The sequence below is a fragment of the Durio zibethinus genome, chromosome 22 (genome assembly GCF_047325235.1).
Source record: "Durio zibethinus cultivar Kanyao isolate XHJ-2024 chromosome 22, ASM4732523v1, whole genome shotgun sequence".
Classification (NCBI taxonomy): Eukaryota; Viridiplantae; Streptophyta; class Magnoliopsida; order Malvales; family Malvaceae; genus Durio; species Durio zibethinus.
Genome location: NC_143183.1, coordinates 6,241,224 through 6,260,281, shown reverse-complemented (window position 1 = coordinate 6,260,281; position 19,058 = coordinate 6,241,224). Strand labels below are relative to the sequence as shown.

The 19,058-nt window shown below is 30.1% G+C and overlaps 2 protein-coding genes across 2 annotated transcripts; one reads left to right on the top strand and one right to left on the bottom strand.

The window, feature by feature from the left end:
• Positions 1 to 473: 473 nt before the first annotated feature.
• On the top strand, positions 474 to 2,967 carry LOC111307878 (putative pectinesterase 29). The gene is made up of 5 exons (XM_022906177.2): positions 474 to 1,824; positions 1,916 to 2,075; positions 2,164 to 2,370; positions 2,459 to 2,706; positions 2,795 to 2,967. The coding sequence occupies exons 1-5, from the start codon at positions 1,613 to 1,615 to the stop codon at positions 2,952 to 2,954; spliced, it is 987 nt and encodes a 328-aa protein (XP_022761912.2). The 5' UTR covers positions 474 to 1,612; the 3' UTR covers positions 2,955 to 2,967.
• A 91-nt stretch (positions 2,968 to 3,058) lies between these two features.
• Positions 3,059 to 14,008, bottom strand: LOC111307875 (NADH dehydrogenase ubiquinone complex I, assembly factor-like protein (DUF185)). The gene is made up of 14 exons (XM_022906176.2): positions 13,814 to 14,008; positions 13,644 to 13,720; positions 13,285 to 13,396; positions 12,867 to 12,949; positions 11,760 to 11,825; positions 10,493 to 10,593; positions 9,609 to 9,727; positions 8,510 to 8,550; positions 7,905 to 7,993; positions 6,702 to 6,870; positions 6,502 to 6,618; positions 4,930 to 4,974; positions 4,076 to 4,204; positions 3,059 to 3,540 (listed from the first exon to the last, which is right to left on the bottom strand). Exons 1-14 carry the CDS (start codon positions 13,872 to 13,874, stop codon positions 3,406 to 3,408), a joined length of 1,344 nt encoding a protein of 447 aa, XP_022761911.1. The 5' UTR covers positions 13,875 to 14,008; the 3' UTR covers positions 3,059 to 3,405.
• Between the last annotated feature and the right edge of the window lie 5,050 nt (positions 14,009 to 19,058).

Below are 19,058 nucleotides of genomic sequence, written 5' to 3'. Positions count from 1 at the left end.
TGCTTAATGTGTCATTGTGTCAAGTTAAACCGAATTGATATAATGAAAAGCTTGAGTTCTATTTGAAATTAGATATTCAAAACTCAAATTAAACTTAATCAAATTTTAATCTTTAAGTTCAAATTCAATTAGAAATAAAATTTCAGTTATTCAAATTTATTCGATTAAGCTCTTGAATAAAAAAAGGTTTGATTTTTATTTTCAATTTTAAGTTTGATTTTTTGTATTTGAATTTGAGCTTGAATTGATACATATAAAGATAAAACAATAATTTTTAATTAAAATAATTAAATTATATTAAATTATAAAAATTCAATTAAACTCATAAGTTATTCGAGTTGAATATTAGAATATTCGAATTTAACTTATTAAATAAATCGAGTTATTCAAGTTTAAATTCAATCAAATTTAAATTTTATCTAAATTAAATCTTAAATAATTTGAATATTTGTGTATCATTTATACTTTTAATATATATATATATATATATATATATATATATAGTAGGAGGTGAGATAATATATACAAAGTTGTCTTCCATTGTAAAGAAAAAGTGTTAATTATATGCATTTCAATATAATTAAGATGTGGATTGTGGTGAACTAACCCTGGGGCCACTAGGATAAAAAAATGGTGGGAGAGAAATGGGTAGATAGATAAGGTTGGGTTGAAAAATCTAGGATAGAAAATGAATGAATGATAGTAGGTGAAACAACCCATTTCCCCATTTCCTAAATCAATCTAATTTTTGAAAGCTGAATAATAATAATAATTAAAATCATATATCATATTCACTTCTTTTCTCATTTTTCTATGGTTCTAATAAGCAAAGGTGACAAATGCAACGTCTCTTGACCACAATTTTGTTGATGCCTTAGTCATGGAGCAACTAATTTTTTTCTATAACTGCAAATTAAAGGCTAAACCAAGATCTGTTGTCTTTGAATGCGACCAACCAAGAAGCTTTTTGGTCAAGGAAGTTCAAACTTACACTCTGAAATATTATATGAATAATGAATGACAATGACATGAGTTATTTTCAATGTTTTCCATATATACTTACACAAGTTTATCCATGATTGGTTAAACATAAATCAAAATCTCTTATTTAATTGCCCTAATCAAGTTCCATGATTTATAAATTTTCCTTAATTAAATATTTTTCTCTACATTATTTTTTTATAAATAAATCGTAATTTGAAATAAGGGAAGAGATTCTAAAAATTAAAATTTTAAATTTACTGAATACCTATCTCTTAAAATTATTGCATAAATTAATTAAAACAAAACTTACATTGAGCATTATTTCTATTTTAATTGTGCCCAAAATAACAAAAAAAAAAAAGAATATTTAAGAGAGAAAGGAAAAGGAAACAAAATCATATACAGATTTCTGATTGATGTTAATTATTACAATAGACATATATTTTTTTTTCCATAAACAGACCATTGACTTTCAAGTTTCCCTCCAAAACCCATTTGACAGTTTTTTTCCTTAAAAAACTTTCTAGTTACAAATTACAATGTACAATGCCAACATTTCCCCATTCTTTCCATTTCCTCTCCTCCATTTAACTTCTTCAGTTTTTCAGGTTTGGTTACATTAATCCTGATGATGCCATTCCTAATTCACTGCTTCTATTGTCTTTTCATTGCACTCTTACTGAGTTTTCAACAAGTATCAGCAGCAGGAGGAGGATGCAAAACATTGTTAGTTGATCAGTCAGGGCATGGCAACTTTTCCACCATTCAATCAGCAATTAACTACATTCCATCCAATAATGAAAAATGGTTTTGTATCTATATGACAGCTGGTATATACAGGTAACTGTTTATTTATGAAGAGTGCATTTTCAAGGATTGATTCAACCTTTTGCTATATGCATATTTTTGCATGTATGTTCTATATATATAGGGAGAAGGTGAAGATCCCATATGATAAGCCATTTATAATTCTTAAAGGAGCTGGAAAGGGCAAAACTTTTGTTGTTTGGGATGATCACCAATCACTTGTACAATCCCCTACTTTCTCATCCTTAGCTGATAACATTGTTGTCAAAGGCATGAGTTTTGTGGTGAGAAATCAATTTTGAAAGTTTTTATATCAATATACTGTCTAAAATTATTCTTTTCTAATGTTTTTCATTGTATGTCTATGAATAGAATTCATACAATAGTCCAAATAGTAAAAATCCAAGGGCACCGGCGGTTGCTGCCATGATTGGTGGCGACAAGTCTTTCTTCTATAAATGTGGATTCTCAAGCGTGCAAGATAGTTTGTGGGATGATCAAGGCCGCCATTACTTCAAGCATTGCACCATTGAAGGTGCTGTTGATTTTATCTTTGGTAATGGCCAATCGATCTATGAGGTAACTAATATTCATAAGTGATCAACACAATGATGATACATATAGGGAGATGAAATTATTCTTAATGTTTTGTTGTTACTTTTTGTAGGGTTGTGCCATACATTTTCTTGGAGAAGAGTTAGAGCCAGGGCTTGCAGGTTTTATCACAGCACAAGGAAGAACCAACCCAGTTGATGCAAATGGATTTGTTTTCAAGAATTGCAATGTGTTTGGCAGTGGCACAACTTTCTTGGGCAGGCCATGGAGAGGTTTTTCCAGGGTATTATTCTATAACTGCCAATTTTCAGACATTATTCATCCTAGTGGTTGGCAGGCTTGGAATTTTGTTGGTCATGAGTAAGTTCATGTGTTTTGCATTATAGTCAATCAGAAAAGTTACATATAATGGATTGATTTAATTAGTTTATGGTTTAAATTTGACTAGGGACCGCTTAACTTTTGCTGAGTATGGAAACCATGGACCTGGATCTGACACTTCAAGGAGGGTAAGCTGGGAGAAGAAGCTGAATGTTGAAACTGTGAAGCACTTAACCAGCATGTCATTCATTGACACTGATGGGTGGCTTCAAAACCTGCCTGTTTAGATATGTAAGGTTGACTGTTGATCAAAGTTTTCTGTTTTTTGAGTTCGTTTTAATCATTCCAAAAGTGTTTAGACATCACAATATGAAAGCAAAAAGAATTGGGATGATAGAATGATAGCTGTAGCTCTTCATTAATTCAAAATTGTAAGTCTACATAAAAGGCAATTTATAACTATTTTTTTCTGAAGGTGAATTTATTATTGTTTCTTCATTTCTATAGCCTAAATAAATTAGAAAAAAGAAAAGGAGGCTTCAGTGATTTAGATGCGGGTAAATTTTGAAACTTGAAATTTCTGCTAGTTTCTTCAAGCCCTTAAAACTCCTTACATTTTGCATGGTGCTCAATACTTGCTACTCAGATTCCACCAAACTCGCTACTTTGCATGCCTTGAGGTCTGTTACTTCCAGAAAGCGAAATGGCCGGTATTTTAGCGTTTCTCTTGTAGACCATTTACTTAATATTATGTGTGGGAACACTGAGATAAAATTTAGTGTTCTTGAAGTCATCCAGAAGAGGGTTGTATCCATCTTTCGTTCTTGTCTTGGAGGGCAAGCCAAACTCTTCCATGAATGAAGATGTATCAAGCTGCAAAGATGGCAAAGAGGAAATGAAAGGCATTACATTGAATTTGTTTAAAAGTAACAACTTTTACAAGTAGTAGATCTTAAAATGCTGTCAATATGTTAAGAGATTTCCCTGGAAATTTTAAATGCAAGGACTAAAATCCTCTTCTAGAATAGGAATGGTAGACTTAAAACATTGCTCTACCTGTGCTAATAATTATTATCTGCAGAATAATTACACTACATGTTCTACGCAGTAAGACTAACACATTGCTATCAATAAATTTTCTGGTGCAATTTGGAAAATTGTGAGTATGCAGTTTTTGCCCCCCTATAGTGCCAGATACACCGAAAGTTATAGGACTACCAAGTCTAACCGATTATACCTGCTACGTTTATAATTGGTTCGGTTTGGTTGATCACCAGATGCCTGATACTGTTCTGGAAGTTTACCCGTCTGGGCTTTTGAAATTTAACAATAACCCAGCCAGTCATTCACTACTTAATAGAGTTTTCTCCTAAATTACTCTTTTTATTAGAAACAGAAATCAACTTACTGTGATAGTTCGCCTCTTCCTCCCCTGTGTGGATGATTTATCTTTTTGCAGTTTCAGCCATCCAGAACAGTAATGATCAATGCATTCCAAAAGCCAAAAGTCAGTAGGAAAGAAGATATCAGCATCACCCTATGGAAGAAAGCATCAAGAAAAAAAAAATCTTGTGAACTGGGTAAGTTTGAAACCTGATAATTAAAGAGAAGAAAACTATACTGCAAGATACTATCAGCTTGCGTTATCCTTTTATTTCCATCAAGTTGCTTGAAATCCATAGACCAGGAAAGATGTAAGCTAGCCTTCATATCTCAGTTTCTAGAATGTCACTTGGAAAATGGGAAAGGTTGCTGACCTTCGTTAAAGTTGAAGAGCTCTTTACCAAGAATTTTTCCACAAAAAATCAGGATTGAGCATCACTAGGAGATATATTTGGGTTCTGTTTGGTAGATTTTTTTGCTATTTGCTATTCGTCTTTGATTTTCCGTTCATTTTTATTTTTTGCTTTTCCTTTCTATTCATTTTTGTAAAGAATGTAAAGAAGAAAAAACATCTATCAATCAGAGCTTTAGTTAAATAATTTCAGTGGTCCATTAATACAGTGATGCAACCCTCTGTTCTACAAGCCTTCAAATTGTCAACCCAGTTCATTAACAGGATCTATCACAGCACTAATAGTTGCATCACCAGGTATTCAACGAATTTAGTCCTGCCTAGTACTATTTTTCATAGTTGAAGAGCTTTATCAGTTAGAGAAAGCAACAACTATTTACAAACAGCATGTATGATGTCATTTACATAATCTCATTTAAACATGATGTTCGTGAAAGAAAGAAAAAAAGAAAAAAAAAATAAAGCACCTTTGCATCCAGATAATTGCTGTAATCTGAGCTGTGGCCATCTTTCTGCAGAACAAATGCTGAACAAGGTTAGACTAAATTGCGTAAATATTGCCAAATAACTATCTTCATTGTCATGCTTTTGTCTGTTGTTACCTGAAAACTAATAAGAAGGTAGACGTCGAAGACCATAAAAAACTAGGCTTCCTATCATTCTCTCTCTATTCAATATATATAGGACTAATTGTACAATGGATCTGAGGCATGTGTAGACCAAAAAAATAAGCATTAGATGGATTATGGCTATTTGCCAATTGGATATACTGTTTTCTGTTGGACAGTCACCCACAGTAAGCGTTGGTGCTTTACATACTCCTTGACCAACTTGTAATTTTACAAAATGTCACAGCTTAGCTACAATCAGCAGCAGAATAAGCAACGTTAAGAGGAAAATTCAAATTTGACAAATTTAGGTCAACTTCTTCCTTTTGCAATTTTCCTTGTTTCAAATCAATTACCAATGCAGTATTGAAGAGACATGGGCATTGTTGAAATCAGAATATGTTGTAATCATAAAAATGAGGACCTTCACACCAGACAAATGTCAATTTTTGTTCATTCTGTATGAAAATTAACAATTTAGTCAGCAATAGCTAGACACAAGTTTCTCTTCATTGATGAAGAGTCTCCTGTCCTTCAACAGCTTTAGACACAAGTTTAAGGAAATCAATCTTAAAATTACGTTTTGGATACTATGGATTCAAATAATATCTCTATCTGAGAGCAAAATATACTCTAGCACCACAACCACTGCTTCTGCCTGTTTAAAGACCCACAGATGTTACTCTTCAAAGTGGCTTTAAGACATTAGGGTATGCAGGATCTAGTTCATCTTCATTGATGAAGAGTTTCCTGTCCTTGGGCACCTTTAGACACGTGTATGGAAGTCAATCCTGAAAGTATGTTTTGGATACTACAGAATCAAAAAAAAAAAATCTCTATCTGAGTGCAAAATATACTCCAGCACCATGAACACCATTTCTGCCTGTTTAAAAACCTATACACCCTACTCTTCGAAGTGTCTTTCAGACATTAGAGTATGCAGGAGACTACCAGCAATATTAATTAGTAAATCAGACATGCCTCTGTGGGATGGTGGGATTTCCATCATATCAGATTTCATCAAGCAAAATACACAGAACTACAAAACCTTTAATTACCAACCAGGATATTACTCTGTTTCAAATACCTAAGCACAAATCTCAGTGATGGAACTCATGACTGTATGAAAGAGATTAGCTTGATGTAGATCATTAACACCCCCGTTTTATTTACTATAAACAAAAAGATGATGATTAGTTTTAGGATGAGACAAGAATCCTAGTTGAAGGATATGTTTATAAGCACAAAGAAATTTTGATGAGCATTTATGTGCAAAATGGACACATGAAGAGGCAAAACTATTTGCAACAAATTCACATTAACTTATAGCTAGGCTGCAATGTCCATCTATATGAGCATTTGGTACTACAGAACAAAAAACAAAGATCACAAGAAAAGCACAGTCAACAAAATAAATGATAAAGAAACTACCTTGGTTGAAACTAGCGGAGCTCTTTCACCAGGTACCTTCACATCAGGTAGGTAACTGAAGTCTGAAGCAATCAAAGACATTTTTGGTAATGCTGCATGTAGAACCTCTAGCAGTTTCTGCATATATCAAAAAGAATAATATTGCAAAAAAGAGTAGTTTGAACTTTGAACAAAAGAAACTATTTTAACAATTTTCTTACCATGCAACCAGTTGGAAGCCAACATCTTCGAGGTTTTGGAAACAACGTAGACCATGCTTTTGAAACAGCACTGCTTTGCCTGGTATTATTTTTATCTAGTTCCAGAATTTCAATACAACATTTAATTAAAGAGTCTTGTAAAGGTTTATATAGTTCAGATAGTCCTTCCCTGAAAAAGGAGGAGAATGAGGTCAGCAGAGAATCATTCAATTCATCCCACATTTAACAATGTACTGAAAAGATGTTAATTTTTTGCAATGTGCCAGGTAGCACAATTACTTTATGTAAAAGCTCAAGTAAAAATTCTAACTAACCATCCAACATAATTATACATTAGGGGTTTATTAGAAAATGGAATGACTAGTTTTACTAAAAGATATGACCCTAAACTATAGAACTAAATATAAATAGGCCTAAAGGTGGTTCTTTGAGTAAAGTACATAAGAAACTTTTTCTACTTTGAATCTAAACAGATACATATAGATGCCTGAATAAACTAGTAGAGTATGCCTGAAGTCAATAAATTGTTAAAAATTTCAAGCATGCCAAGAACACACTACACACAACTCAAGTTATAACTATTACAGTCATTTGCTAGAGACTGGAAGATATTTCACCATCACCTTCAAGATGATCATTTCTGTGGATGAGTAAAAGTTGTAGATTAACAATTAAAACTGAATGACTATTTCAGCATGATGCCTCACCAAAATTCAATGGATTCCTCATCATACTATTTTCAGGACAGAAAATTAATCAATAAGTTTCAATGGAAACTTGATGACTTATTTCCGAACATAATATCATTCTTACACAGTTTTATCCCACGTTGATTCAGTCAGAAGTATGTGCGGCTTTATAATAGAGTAGGCCATGTCCACCTATTGCCAGTTGTTCTAAGTTGGATGCTTAACATGGTAGTGAGTTGGATGCTAAACAAGGTAGTAGAGTTAAAGTTTTCTGTTGCCTTTTGCTATTTGTTGTTTGTTGCCCAGAATTTCTTACCCACATGGTAGGTTTGACTGTATTAGGCTTTTATCATGGAGCCAATATGTGAAGGGAAAGGTAGGGTTCTATCTCACATCAGTTTAGTTTGCTCTCTCTCTCTCTCTCTCTCTCTCTCTCTCTCTCTCTCTCTCTCAAAAGTCATGATGTAACACATAATACACAAAAGCTGTAAATTATCTGCAGAGTGCCGAATACCCATCAAGCTGTTTCTCAACCCATACTTCCATCCATGGGGAAACTTGATTTTCAGAACAGATAAGATCATGCGGAAGATTATCAAGCACCTGTAAAAAAGCATTGATGTAAATTTGATTTCATATGTAGAACAAAAAATTATCCGCTAGAACTTAATAGAAGCTTGGCCAGAAAATATTAGAATTTGCAGGTAAAAAGTTTTTCTTTATTCATGAATATAGCTAAAAGGGTTAAGATCTAGGTTCTGTTCACATGGCACAACAAGGATTTGTTAATATCAATTTATTATTCAGCTGGTCTTACCATCATCTCTGAAAGACCATCATCATACCAACTGCAGGTTACATAAAGCAATTCCCACCTCTGGCACTCTAGCCAAAACCTACATTCATATATTTATATTGATCACCTCTCGAGACAATTAAAGTTAAAGATGTCTTGGTCTCCATTATTTATTTGAACTCTTAACACTTGACTTATTCATCTATTTGCTTCAATGCAATACAATACATATGCAACTGAACGCTTTTAAATTATCTAGCCATTGCTCAAGTAGCAAAAACTGGTTACACAGATGACGTAGGATAAGTTGAGGTAAAGCATACCTCAAGCATTATCACCCAACATGGTTGTTGCTCCACATCCCCTGTTAAAAACGAAAACTAGTTTCAATTTCTTACTTCATAATTGCTAAGATAAGACTAGCCACAGCTAAGAAGATATGCATACCACTTGTGAATCATTTAAGAGAGCAAGGATGAGAAACATCCAATGTAGATGCCATAAATTCAGTCTCATTTTATGGCTAATAAATCATACAAACAACAGAATACAGAATATATTACAGTTGAATGGAGAGAGAAAGAGAGAGAACAAAATGCAGGATGAACATAATGGCACACTTCAGTGTTGAATGCCAGCCATAGAGGATGGCTAAAGTATGAAGCAAATGGTGATGCAGAAAAGAGAGAAACCAGGTTCCTATGTGGGTATCTCTAGTTCTCTATCACTTATATGAAGCATCATCTCATTTTTTCATTTTTGCTTCATCAATGACTGAAGAAGTACAGGAATATTACCATGGCTACAATTACAACCAGAGAAAAATAACACTCAAAATGTGTTGAGTATGAGCCACAATCATTTAGGGTGCTGAACTGCCCTGTTCATATTAGCACGTATCAATCCAATCTTAAGTTGTTGGATGAATAAGAAGCAATCTGGTGTCAGAATTTAGGGCCAGTAATGCTGAATTTCTGTTTCAAAGAAAGAAGTAATTGGGTTTGCCATATTCTAAGCTTGCTTTATTTGAACAGGTCCTATAGCAGCTAACAATATAATTGAAGTTTGCTTCTTTCTACATAAGTTACATCAGAGGCGATGATAGAAGTAAAGTAGCTGCCTGAATGTGGTTATCTCTTCTCCAAGAGTTCAGTTCTTAGGCATTTTCTAACTTTCTGTTTTACCGAGAAAATTGTAATTTTTAAATGCAAATACATGAAGATTCAATATGATCGTTGATACTACAAGTTCAGAATCTAGAAAAACTAAATGAAACTTTAGAAAATAAGATTAATTCAGAGCCTAGGAAGACTAGCATAAACAATCACATTGAATGTCATCCTTGGAATATCATGCATATATAGTTCAATTAACAATTACAAAAATAAGACTCAAACAAATGCAATACCAAAGGTGGCCTACCCCATCCACTTATGTCGGTAGCATCCCGGCATTCTACTTTAAACTTTGATTTGTGACTAAGAACTTCTCCAACAGTTTGTTTTTGTATCTCAGCCAATGCAGGACTAATTTCCACTGAGCTGCAGTAAATAGAGAACTTTCATGAACATGATTGTACAGTGTAAAAATGATAAGAAAACAAAAAATATGAAATTCATGGGTGCAGAAGATCTGAAAGTGCAAAGTAAACAAGGGACAAAGTAATTATTCAATTAGTACAAAATACATCTGAACAAAAAGGTAAACAAATGGAAACAGATGGAGAAGTTAATTGTGGCTAGCTCTAGATACAAAAATGCACCAATAATAAGCAATCAGAGACTGAGAAGTATTAGACTAAACAAGCCCAAACATGGACTGTTGACAGATACCAATTAGCAGCAGTCTAAGTCAATATGATATGCCTATATAACAAGTAAAATTCTCTTAGATATTTTTAACAATTGTTCAAAACTTAATAGTGAAATTTTAAATATTGGATCAATGGTATTTTTAGCAGCAAAAGTTTAGTATTAAAGCTTATGAAAAAGCATACCACAATCCATACAAATGGAAGATAAAAAAATCAGTTTCTTTCCTACTCTAGATACCTTTATTTGATCTAAAATTAGGAATTTTATTTATTTATTGAACAGGAACATTCTCCTTTCTCTCAAATTTAAAAAAAAAAAAAAAAAAAAGTCAAATGCTTTGGAGGGAATTTTTGAAAAGTGAGATGTCTTCATGCATTTATGGTGTGCTTACAAAATAAATATCTTCATAAGTAACACATAAAATAGGGCAGAGAGATATAATGATAGCACATTATTTCATGCTAAAAATAAAGGAATAGTTAACATGCATACATGTATGTCATACTGTTGTAAACTCTTGGAGGCGCATTCAACATTATGTAATCCATTATGCCCTTTGCACATGTTCCAGATCCACCACCAATTTCATATATCTGAGCACACATGACAAGATGTAGAATCAATTTTCAAGTTTAATCAATTCAAAAATTAGGTTTACATCCATAAAAAAACAATGATCCCAAAAATTTAGAGAGTGGATCAAACTATCACCATTACAGAATTACAACTTCGCATAAAGATGCATATTTATGTAAATAGACAAACATTTTGTAGAGTTCATTCTGAGACAAGGCGGGTTGTCATGAAATCTAAAAAGGAGGATATCAGACTTGAAATGCTTATCCTCGGAGTAAAATAGATCAAATATAATTAACAATCCAATATCATTTCAAACACAAACTTAATCCATCAACTACAAGATAACCAATTTATCAATACCACAACAGATACAAAGTGACAAAAACTCAACTTTTTCTTTCCAAATATAGATTTTTGCTCTTATAGACCTCATCTTCAAGAGCAGAACTACATGTGTTCACCTGATACTGTAATCCTAGCTTGCCCATTGAACCTAAGGGTCTCTTAACCAATCATAGCTGAACTAAGTGAAAGTATACCTTCTGAGACTCTAAAGACGATAATTGTGATAAAAAAACACAGGTGGTTTATAATCTACAACATACACAAAAGGAAGAACACATCATTACATATGCATATTGGGGTCTGAAACTTGAATTGGTTTCCACAAGTTTGGCATTTTCTGGCTATCTTTCTCAATCCCTATTTCCAAAGTAAACTATTAAGGAGGGAAACTCACTGTTTTGTATCCAATCATTAACTGACAAGGATTGAAAAAGAAAACAGAAGAAGCAAACCAAGAGTTCCAAAGCATACATTCCAACATTTACAGCAGAATTTAGAAGTTTTACTTTCCAACACAATCAATATCTCTATCTATCCTAGCAGCACATAATTAAACAGTGTAACATATTATACTATAATGCCTAAGAACCATTCTTTTTTTTTTTTTGTAAGTTTTTAACTGGAGTGAGAAACTTATCAAATCCATAAACCATGATCGAGAATTATGCTTTCCCCTAAAAATTGTAGAATGGTTTTTCTGTAAAAGAGATAGAGAGAGGGGGATAGAGAGACAGATTTAGATAGACCAAATAGATAAAAAATAATAATAAAAGCTAGGAGAATAAAAACTGACAGCTTATTTGCTTTTTAATATAATGAGACATAGGGAACTCACTTTTAGTGGAACTGAAAGGTTAGCTGTACGCATTATGGCTTCAGCAATTCCCTGGGCATACCATGGCTACAAGAAATATAAAGCTCACAACATCAACAAATAAGAAATAAGAGAAAATTACACCAACAGAGCTCACTAAAGAGAAAGGAGTTAGCAGTTTAGCTATATATGAAGCTTAATTTACTAGTTTAATGGCCATGGAGAAGAATAAGAGATTAACAAAAGACAATGGTTATACACACTCAAGTGTCCAACAACCCCACCCACACACAGACATACTTGCATTCATGTATATATGTATATATGCATAGAGATAGAGGGAGTCATCAGCAATAACCATCATTGCAGGGTGCAGAGAAAAGCAAATAAAACATAAATCAATGTTCATTTCCTGGCTCATACTCCTATGGCCACCTTAAACTCAAGAATACATGAAAGAATTCAATGTCTTAGCTGCAAAAAAAACTCATGCTCAATGTTTAATTAGCAAGTCAAACTGCCATTCAAATATGAAGGCACGTGTAAATGTTCCTCACAAGTGCAACCCAAATGGTCACCATCATGACAAGCCTGAAGCAAAAAAACTATGTTACTCTCCCTATAACATAATTATAGTCAAAAAGGAAAAAAAAAAGAAAAGAAAAACTGAAAACCAGAATTTAATTAAGAAACAATGTCACATAATGGAAAGAGGGACAATACAGATTAATTGCATAGCCAAAGGACAGGTCTTCTCGATGCCAGGGAATAGAAAAAACATCAGTTTCCTAAATCTTTTACCAAAACATCTAACCCATACTTAATTGCATCAGTTCAAGAACTTTGTAGTCATAAAAGCCACAATAAAAAAGATATCATAGCCCCTGAAGTATTTTAATCTCAATAATCTGAAACAACATAAGAAAACAAAGTAAAAAAAGACATACAAAACCCATAAATATCATATTCTGCTGCATTAACAGGAAGAGTAGCAAGAGCAATGTCACACCACAATCCATGCCACAATACTATGAACATTAAACTTCTTTTCTAAAAAAATGAAGAAATAAATAGAACTTGCTCCAGCACCAGTAATGTTACAGTTGTGAAGTCTGCTAGTGGGTTTACCTTAAAAAGCTCCACAGGGGTGAACCATGAAATGCCACTCTGCTTATAGATCTTATCCAAGTGTTTCATATATGCTCTTCTTCCTAAAACATGCCAAGAGTTTGGAGCAAGCATTAGCAATATAGTCTACGATACACGACCATCTGGTATTAACAAATAAACCTTTTATGGACCACATCTACTACACTTATTCTTAACCGATACTATTGGTATCTGTGGTCAATTTAGAAGCTATTTAAAATAAATCATATTCTTTGATGCATAGCTTTTTTTTTTTTTTAACACTTGTTGGTGTCTAGTAACTTAACTATCCACATCATTGTTTATTCAAAATCTACCATAATCCAGATAACATACTTCAAACAAATTCATCTCCAAGAGCTTACAGACAACAAAATCGCAAAACTTCCAAAGATACCTTCAAGTTGGTTAAACTTTATGCTCCTTTCAAGCACACCAACCGACCCTGACCTCTGGGAGAAGTATCCACGGTTCGGATCATACAATGCCGAATGTATGAAATCCCTAACCTACCATAAACGAATGAACAAAATTCAACCCATCAACCAAAATTGCATAAACTACTAAACAATCAAGGCAATTTAAAATGATCAAGCTTTCGAATCCAAACCAGAGCAAAGCAACCAAGTAAAAAAAATCCCATTAAAAGAATCCAATAAACATGAAAATAAAACAAACGAAAAGGAATGTAATTAGCTTATGGGGTTTTCAAAAAACTCATGAATTTAAAGAGGAAAGGAAGTGACAATGACTTACGAGAATGGGTTTTTCTCCAACTATATGGGTGGAGAAGAAAGCTTGAAATGATGGAGTAAAGGGCTCATTTGGGGTAACTTGAGAGAAGAAATAAGTAAAAAGAGAGTCAGAGAAAATGCAAACATTTAAATTACACTGAACAGATAGAGAGAGAAAGGGAAAAAGAGAACCTTTAAGCTTGTTGAAGATGAAAGGAAGAAGCTTTTTGGTGGAGTAAGAAGGAGAAAGCATGACTTGAGGCAGGTAGGATCCTTTGTCCAAGGAACAGAAGCTCTGATGAGGGTTTTTGATTGGGGAGAGGGACTCCTTAAACCCTTGTACCCTTTTCGCTCTTTTTTTTTTTTTTTTTTAAAGACAATATTTTAGAAATTTGGGAAATAGAATGAACCATAGAATTTCTTTTTTTTTTTTAACTTGTTTTTTTAATTAAAAAGCAGAAATAAAATGTTTGGATAAATTTTAAGACGTTTTTGAATTTTTAAACGAATTAATTAAAATTTTTTCAAAATTCTAATAATTTAATAAATTTTTTTCTATCTTTACTTTTCAATAATTCACATAGTTTTAAAATTTTTTTTTATTATTCATTTTTTCCACAAAATTCAATTTTTTATTGATTTCATTTTTTATTTTGACTTAAATTGCATTAAATAATTTAATTTTATTTCCATATTTTTCAAAGGGTTTTAATTTAATTTTAAACTATTTATAACCGTGCTTAATTTCATATTAATATAAGGGTATCTTTGGATTTAATCGCATGCTCAATTGCTATACGAGATTATATCTAATTGCACTACACAATAGAAAATATGCTTTTGAATTTCATTGAACAACTGTTTGCCACTGGTCATTTTAGTACAGTGGCTCACTAAGCAATTCATTAATTTTTTCTTATTTATCCTTTAGCTTTTATTATAAATACAAACATATTCCTACACTTTAATTTTGTTCTTTTTTTATTTTTTATTTAAAATTTTTATATAATTTTAATTCAATATAATAAAATTATTTTTTGATATATTATTATTAATTTTTAATTGTTTATTAACATAATTATGATTTACTATAAAAATAATTTCATAATTTTTTAAGTATTTATTAATGTTATAAATATTAATAATTTAATTTTTTATTATATACAAATTATAATTTAATATCTGTAATGATTATTTTCTTTTCTCATTACAATTTATCTCAATATTATTATTAATTTTATATTCAATTTTAATCTCACTATTATAATAATTAATTTTATATTTATTATTGTTTTCAATCTTGTAGAGCCAATTTAACTATTTATCTAAATGGACCGTAACTCATGTGATTGCATTATTCTTTGCAATCTATTATTATTGTCTCTCATAAATAATTCTCTTTTTAATTTATTGTTAGCTTTTTATATTTAAAATTCATAAATTTGCACACATCTATAATTAATTTATTATCAATCACAAATATAAATGGAACGTTGATTTAGAAATTAATGAAACTTTTAGATTTTAGTTTGTATGGAAAATTTTTTTACCATTTTTTTTATCATTGTATTAATTTACATATTCAAATAATTTTAAGATTATTGTCTTTGTACATATATTTTTTGATGTAGATATTGGTGCAATATTTTATTATCCTATTCTTTTAGTCATGTTGTATTTTTTTTTTGGAGATTTTTAGCAATTCAAATAATGTATTATTTTTTATAATATAAAATACAATATGTATTTTATATAAAAATCTATAGCAATTTAATTTTATATACAAGTGATCCTAGTTAAAATATATAAGTAATTGATGTTAAGAAATTTCATGCTGTTGTAAAAATTTAAAGGAGTAATTAATTGTCTTAATAGAGAATTACAGTGATTCTATGTGATTGCATTATAATATCATATATATATTATTAATTATACTATAAATTTTATTGGTTAAATAATTTTATTTTTATATAAAATTTATTAATTATATTATATATATATATACACACATTAGAGGGACTTAAAACTAATTAAAACAAATTTACAAAAAGTTTCTATCGCGATTTATCAAAAGAAAAAAAAAAGAACATGCTTTGAGAAGATACTCTCGACTCTCGAGCTAGGCGAGAATGCCAGAAGCCATAATGGACTGGCCTCACTTCTCCTAGCGATACAACTGAAGTTTGGGCTCAATTTTCTATCCTTACCCGTCAATTCAACTATCACCAGTGTTATTAAGTCTAATATCGAAAAATGAAGATTAGGTATTTTTTACAAAAAAAAATAATATTTTGAGATAAAAAAGTATGTCAGAATTAATAGTATAATTAATGAATTCGAGTTAAGATAATATTAAATTCAAGTTCGTGTTTAATTTTAAATTTGAGATTAAAAACTCGTTTCAATTTGATCTAATTTTATTTTTTAAATTCGAAATAAAAATTAAATTACTTTAGTTCGCTCGATTAAACTCAATAATATGTAAAAATAAATTCGATTATTATATTTAATAAAAACTCGATTATTTGTACTCAAACTCAAATTTAATATATCATATTGATTAAAATAATAAAAATATATTAAAATATAAAAATTTAATTAAGCTCGCTAACTACTCGAGTTAAGAATAAAAATGTTCAAATTCAGTTCAATTGATAAATCAAATTACTTGAACTCGAACTTAACTTGATAATAAATGAGTCGAATTCAAAATTATTTGAGTCAAACCTAAGTAATTTATAAATATTAATACATCATTTATATCCCTAATTACAATCACAATTTTTTATATTTGAATTTTAAATATATTATACGTTAACTTTTTAAATGTGATTATATAAATTAATTGAGTTCAATTTTAAATTCAATTTAAAATTAAATATTACCATCTGATGATGATCTAGGAACAGTTCATATTTCCTTAAATAATAATTGGGTTCTGGATTACATCTTGGATGAAGACATCAAGGAATGTAATTGAAACCATGGCATTTGTCATTGACATTTTTGTATTACTCTATGAGATAAGGAAATAGGATACAAACAATATACAAGCCAATTTGCTATACCAACAAAGAAATGAAAAAGCCAATAAACTCTCGAGAAACTACCATGAAATATTGGTTTCCCTAGTAAGACAAATTTCCCTTGGTTCAATTCATGGAGAAAAATGTGTGGTAATAGAGTGCTACTCATTGATGATGAAATACCAATATCTATCAAAGGACCAAGACCCACGTCCCTATCATTTTAACATTTTTTTTTAATAGTAATGAATGTTTAGCTTAAAAAGCTACCATCGAAATAATAGATTATTTTTTTATATACAATCAACAAAATTTTAAATTTTTTAAGTGAAATTAAAATATTATTATATATTATTTATTTTAATAATATATTGATTTTTTAAATATACTCAAAAAGCTAATGGTACATGAAATAAATTTTCTTAAAGAATTAAGATACATTTCATATAAGAAGCAAGTTGCTCCTATCATATTGCAGCAACTTGTTTATTTTCGTACATTATTGTATTGAACAATAAGTAGAAAACCCTTACTTTAAACATGAAATAAACATTTAAAAAAACAAGGCAAGAAAACATAGAAAGACTATCATTAGCAACATTCAATTCACCCCAGATATCATCAGACAGATATTTTCCAAGAATATTTCATCTGTTTTATTTTGTTCTGGGGGAGGGGCTATATATTGTATAACTTTTCTTGAATGGTGTATGTTCAATAAGTATAATTTAAGTAGTTTGAGTATCATTTATGAAAAAACATAATTAATTGAATTTGAGATTTAATTTGATTGATTCATATGATCATCTTTCAAAAAAAAAATCTAGTAGGCTAAAGTTTAAATTCGAACATTAATTTTTTTTTTAATTTTTAAGTTTCGATTTTTTTGGTAAAAAAAATAACTAACTGAAAAATAATGATAGGAGATATAAAAGAAAGAAAAAAAGAAAAGGTGGATGGATCTTTTAATTAATTAATGCTCTGCTTAGTCATAAACAAATTCAAATACAGAAAGGATGGATGATTCTATCAAAAATGTCAATTTGGTCATAAAATAATGGTTGGCTTTACGTGCTTGAACCTAACATTGTTGCCAGAAGTGCCTCTCCTTTCCCATCTTCCTTTTGTTTTTCGTTTTTGATTCCTTGTTAAGTTAATGCTGTCTACTCATCAAAGCGTGGCTTGATAAATCAACTGTGCCATGTGATATATCTTGACTCAATTGCTTTTGGTTTCAAAATTGTCAATGCTTGGATAAATATTAATAAAGGAAAGAAAAAATTTTTTTTTAAAAAAAAGATACATGTAATCATTATTTAGATAATTAAAATTAATAAAAAAAAAAGAATTCTAACAATCATTGTTTGAATAAAAAATAAAAAATAATAATTTATTATAATAATTTTTTCAATTATAATATTTTATTGCTTGTGATTTTAAAATATTTTTGGATCATGATATATTTGCTATCTTATCTAGTCTTACAATTACTGTCATATCAATTATTTTTAAACAAATGAAACATGAAAAATATTTTACAAATATGCATTAATGAATATTGAGTTAGTCTGACATTTCATAAACACAAAAAATATATCTATTTATATTTAATTATTCATCGAAATCAAATCACCAAAAAATTATAAAAAAATTTTATATTGAAAGATAAATATGAAACTTACTTGAAAAAAAAAAATGGCTTTGAAAAAATTATAGGGTGATTGTGATCTGTTTAAGTTTTTTTATTAAATTTTTAATATTAATAAAAAGATTGACATAATAATCTTTTTATAAAAAAAAGTTTTTCAACTTTTCTTTTCCTAGCTTTTTCTTTAAATTAGGGCATTAAAAAAATTAAGTTTACAAAAAACATTAAAAGTTATTTAGTTTTCACCTCTTTTTTTTTTTAAAAAATTAAATATTTATTCAAACAAGAGAATAGAGATTTGATTTACTTTTCTTTCTTTTCTCTCCCCTGAATTCAAACACACTGTTAATGATTGTATTTTTTTGTAGCAGCAACAAACATAACTTTGAACTGCTGCATCCTCCATTTTCACATGAACAGTTAAATATATCTACTTATTTAATTTCCTCTATGATTGATAGAAAATAAATCTCACATTTTTTATATCTATATTTATTTGTTTTGCATCTAATAAATATAAAACACAAAAATTATGAATCATAATTTATATTAACATGATAAATACAAAAAGAAATATTTTTTAATTTTTATCATACTGATAAATAACTACCTATATTAATAATGGAAGCATAATACCTGTAACCTCTTCTAATTCGGACTCTTGGAGTCAAGATTAAAGTTTTTTCAGAGATATGAATATCTGATAGATTTATACCAGGAAAATTATGAGCTGGTAATGTTGTTCTTTGAGCAAAGAACAACA

Excerpts from the sequence above, each read along its gene's own strand:
- LOC111307878 (XM_022906177.2), top strand. The coding sequence starts at position 1,613 with ATGATGCCATTCCTAATTCACTGCTTCTATTGTCTTTTCATTGCACTC. Across the intron at positions 1,825-1,915 it reads ATGACAGCTGGTATATACAG|GGAGAAGGTGAAGATCCCAT; the intron begins GTAACTGTTTAT and ends CTATATATATAG. Across the intron at positions 2,371-2,458 it reads ATGGCCAATCGATCTATGAG|GGTTGTGCCATACATTTTCT; the intron begins GTAACTAATATT and ends TACTTTTTGTAG.
- LOC111307875 (XM_022906176.2), bottom strand. The coding sequence starts at position 13,874 with ATGCTTTCTCCTTCTTACTCCACCAAAAAGCTTCTTCCTTTCATCTTC. Across the intron at positions 11,826-12,866 it reads CCCCTGTGGAGCTTTTTAAG|CCATGGTATGCCCAGGGAAT; the intron begins GTAAACCCACTA and ends TATTTCTTGTAG. Across the intron at positions 10,594-11,759 it reads ACCTTTCAGTTCCACTAAAA|ATATATGAAATTGGTGGTGG; the intron begins GTGAGTTCCCTA and ends ATGTGTGCTCAG.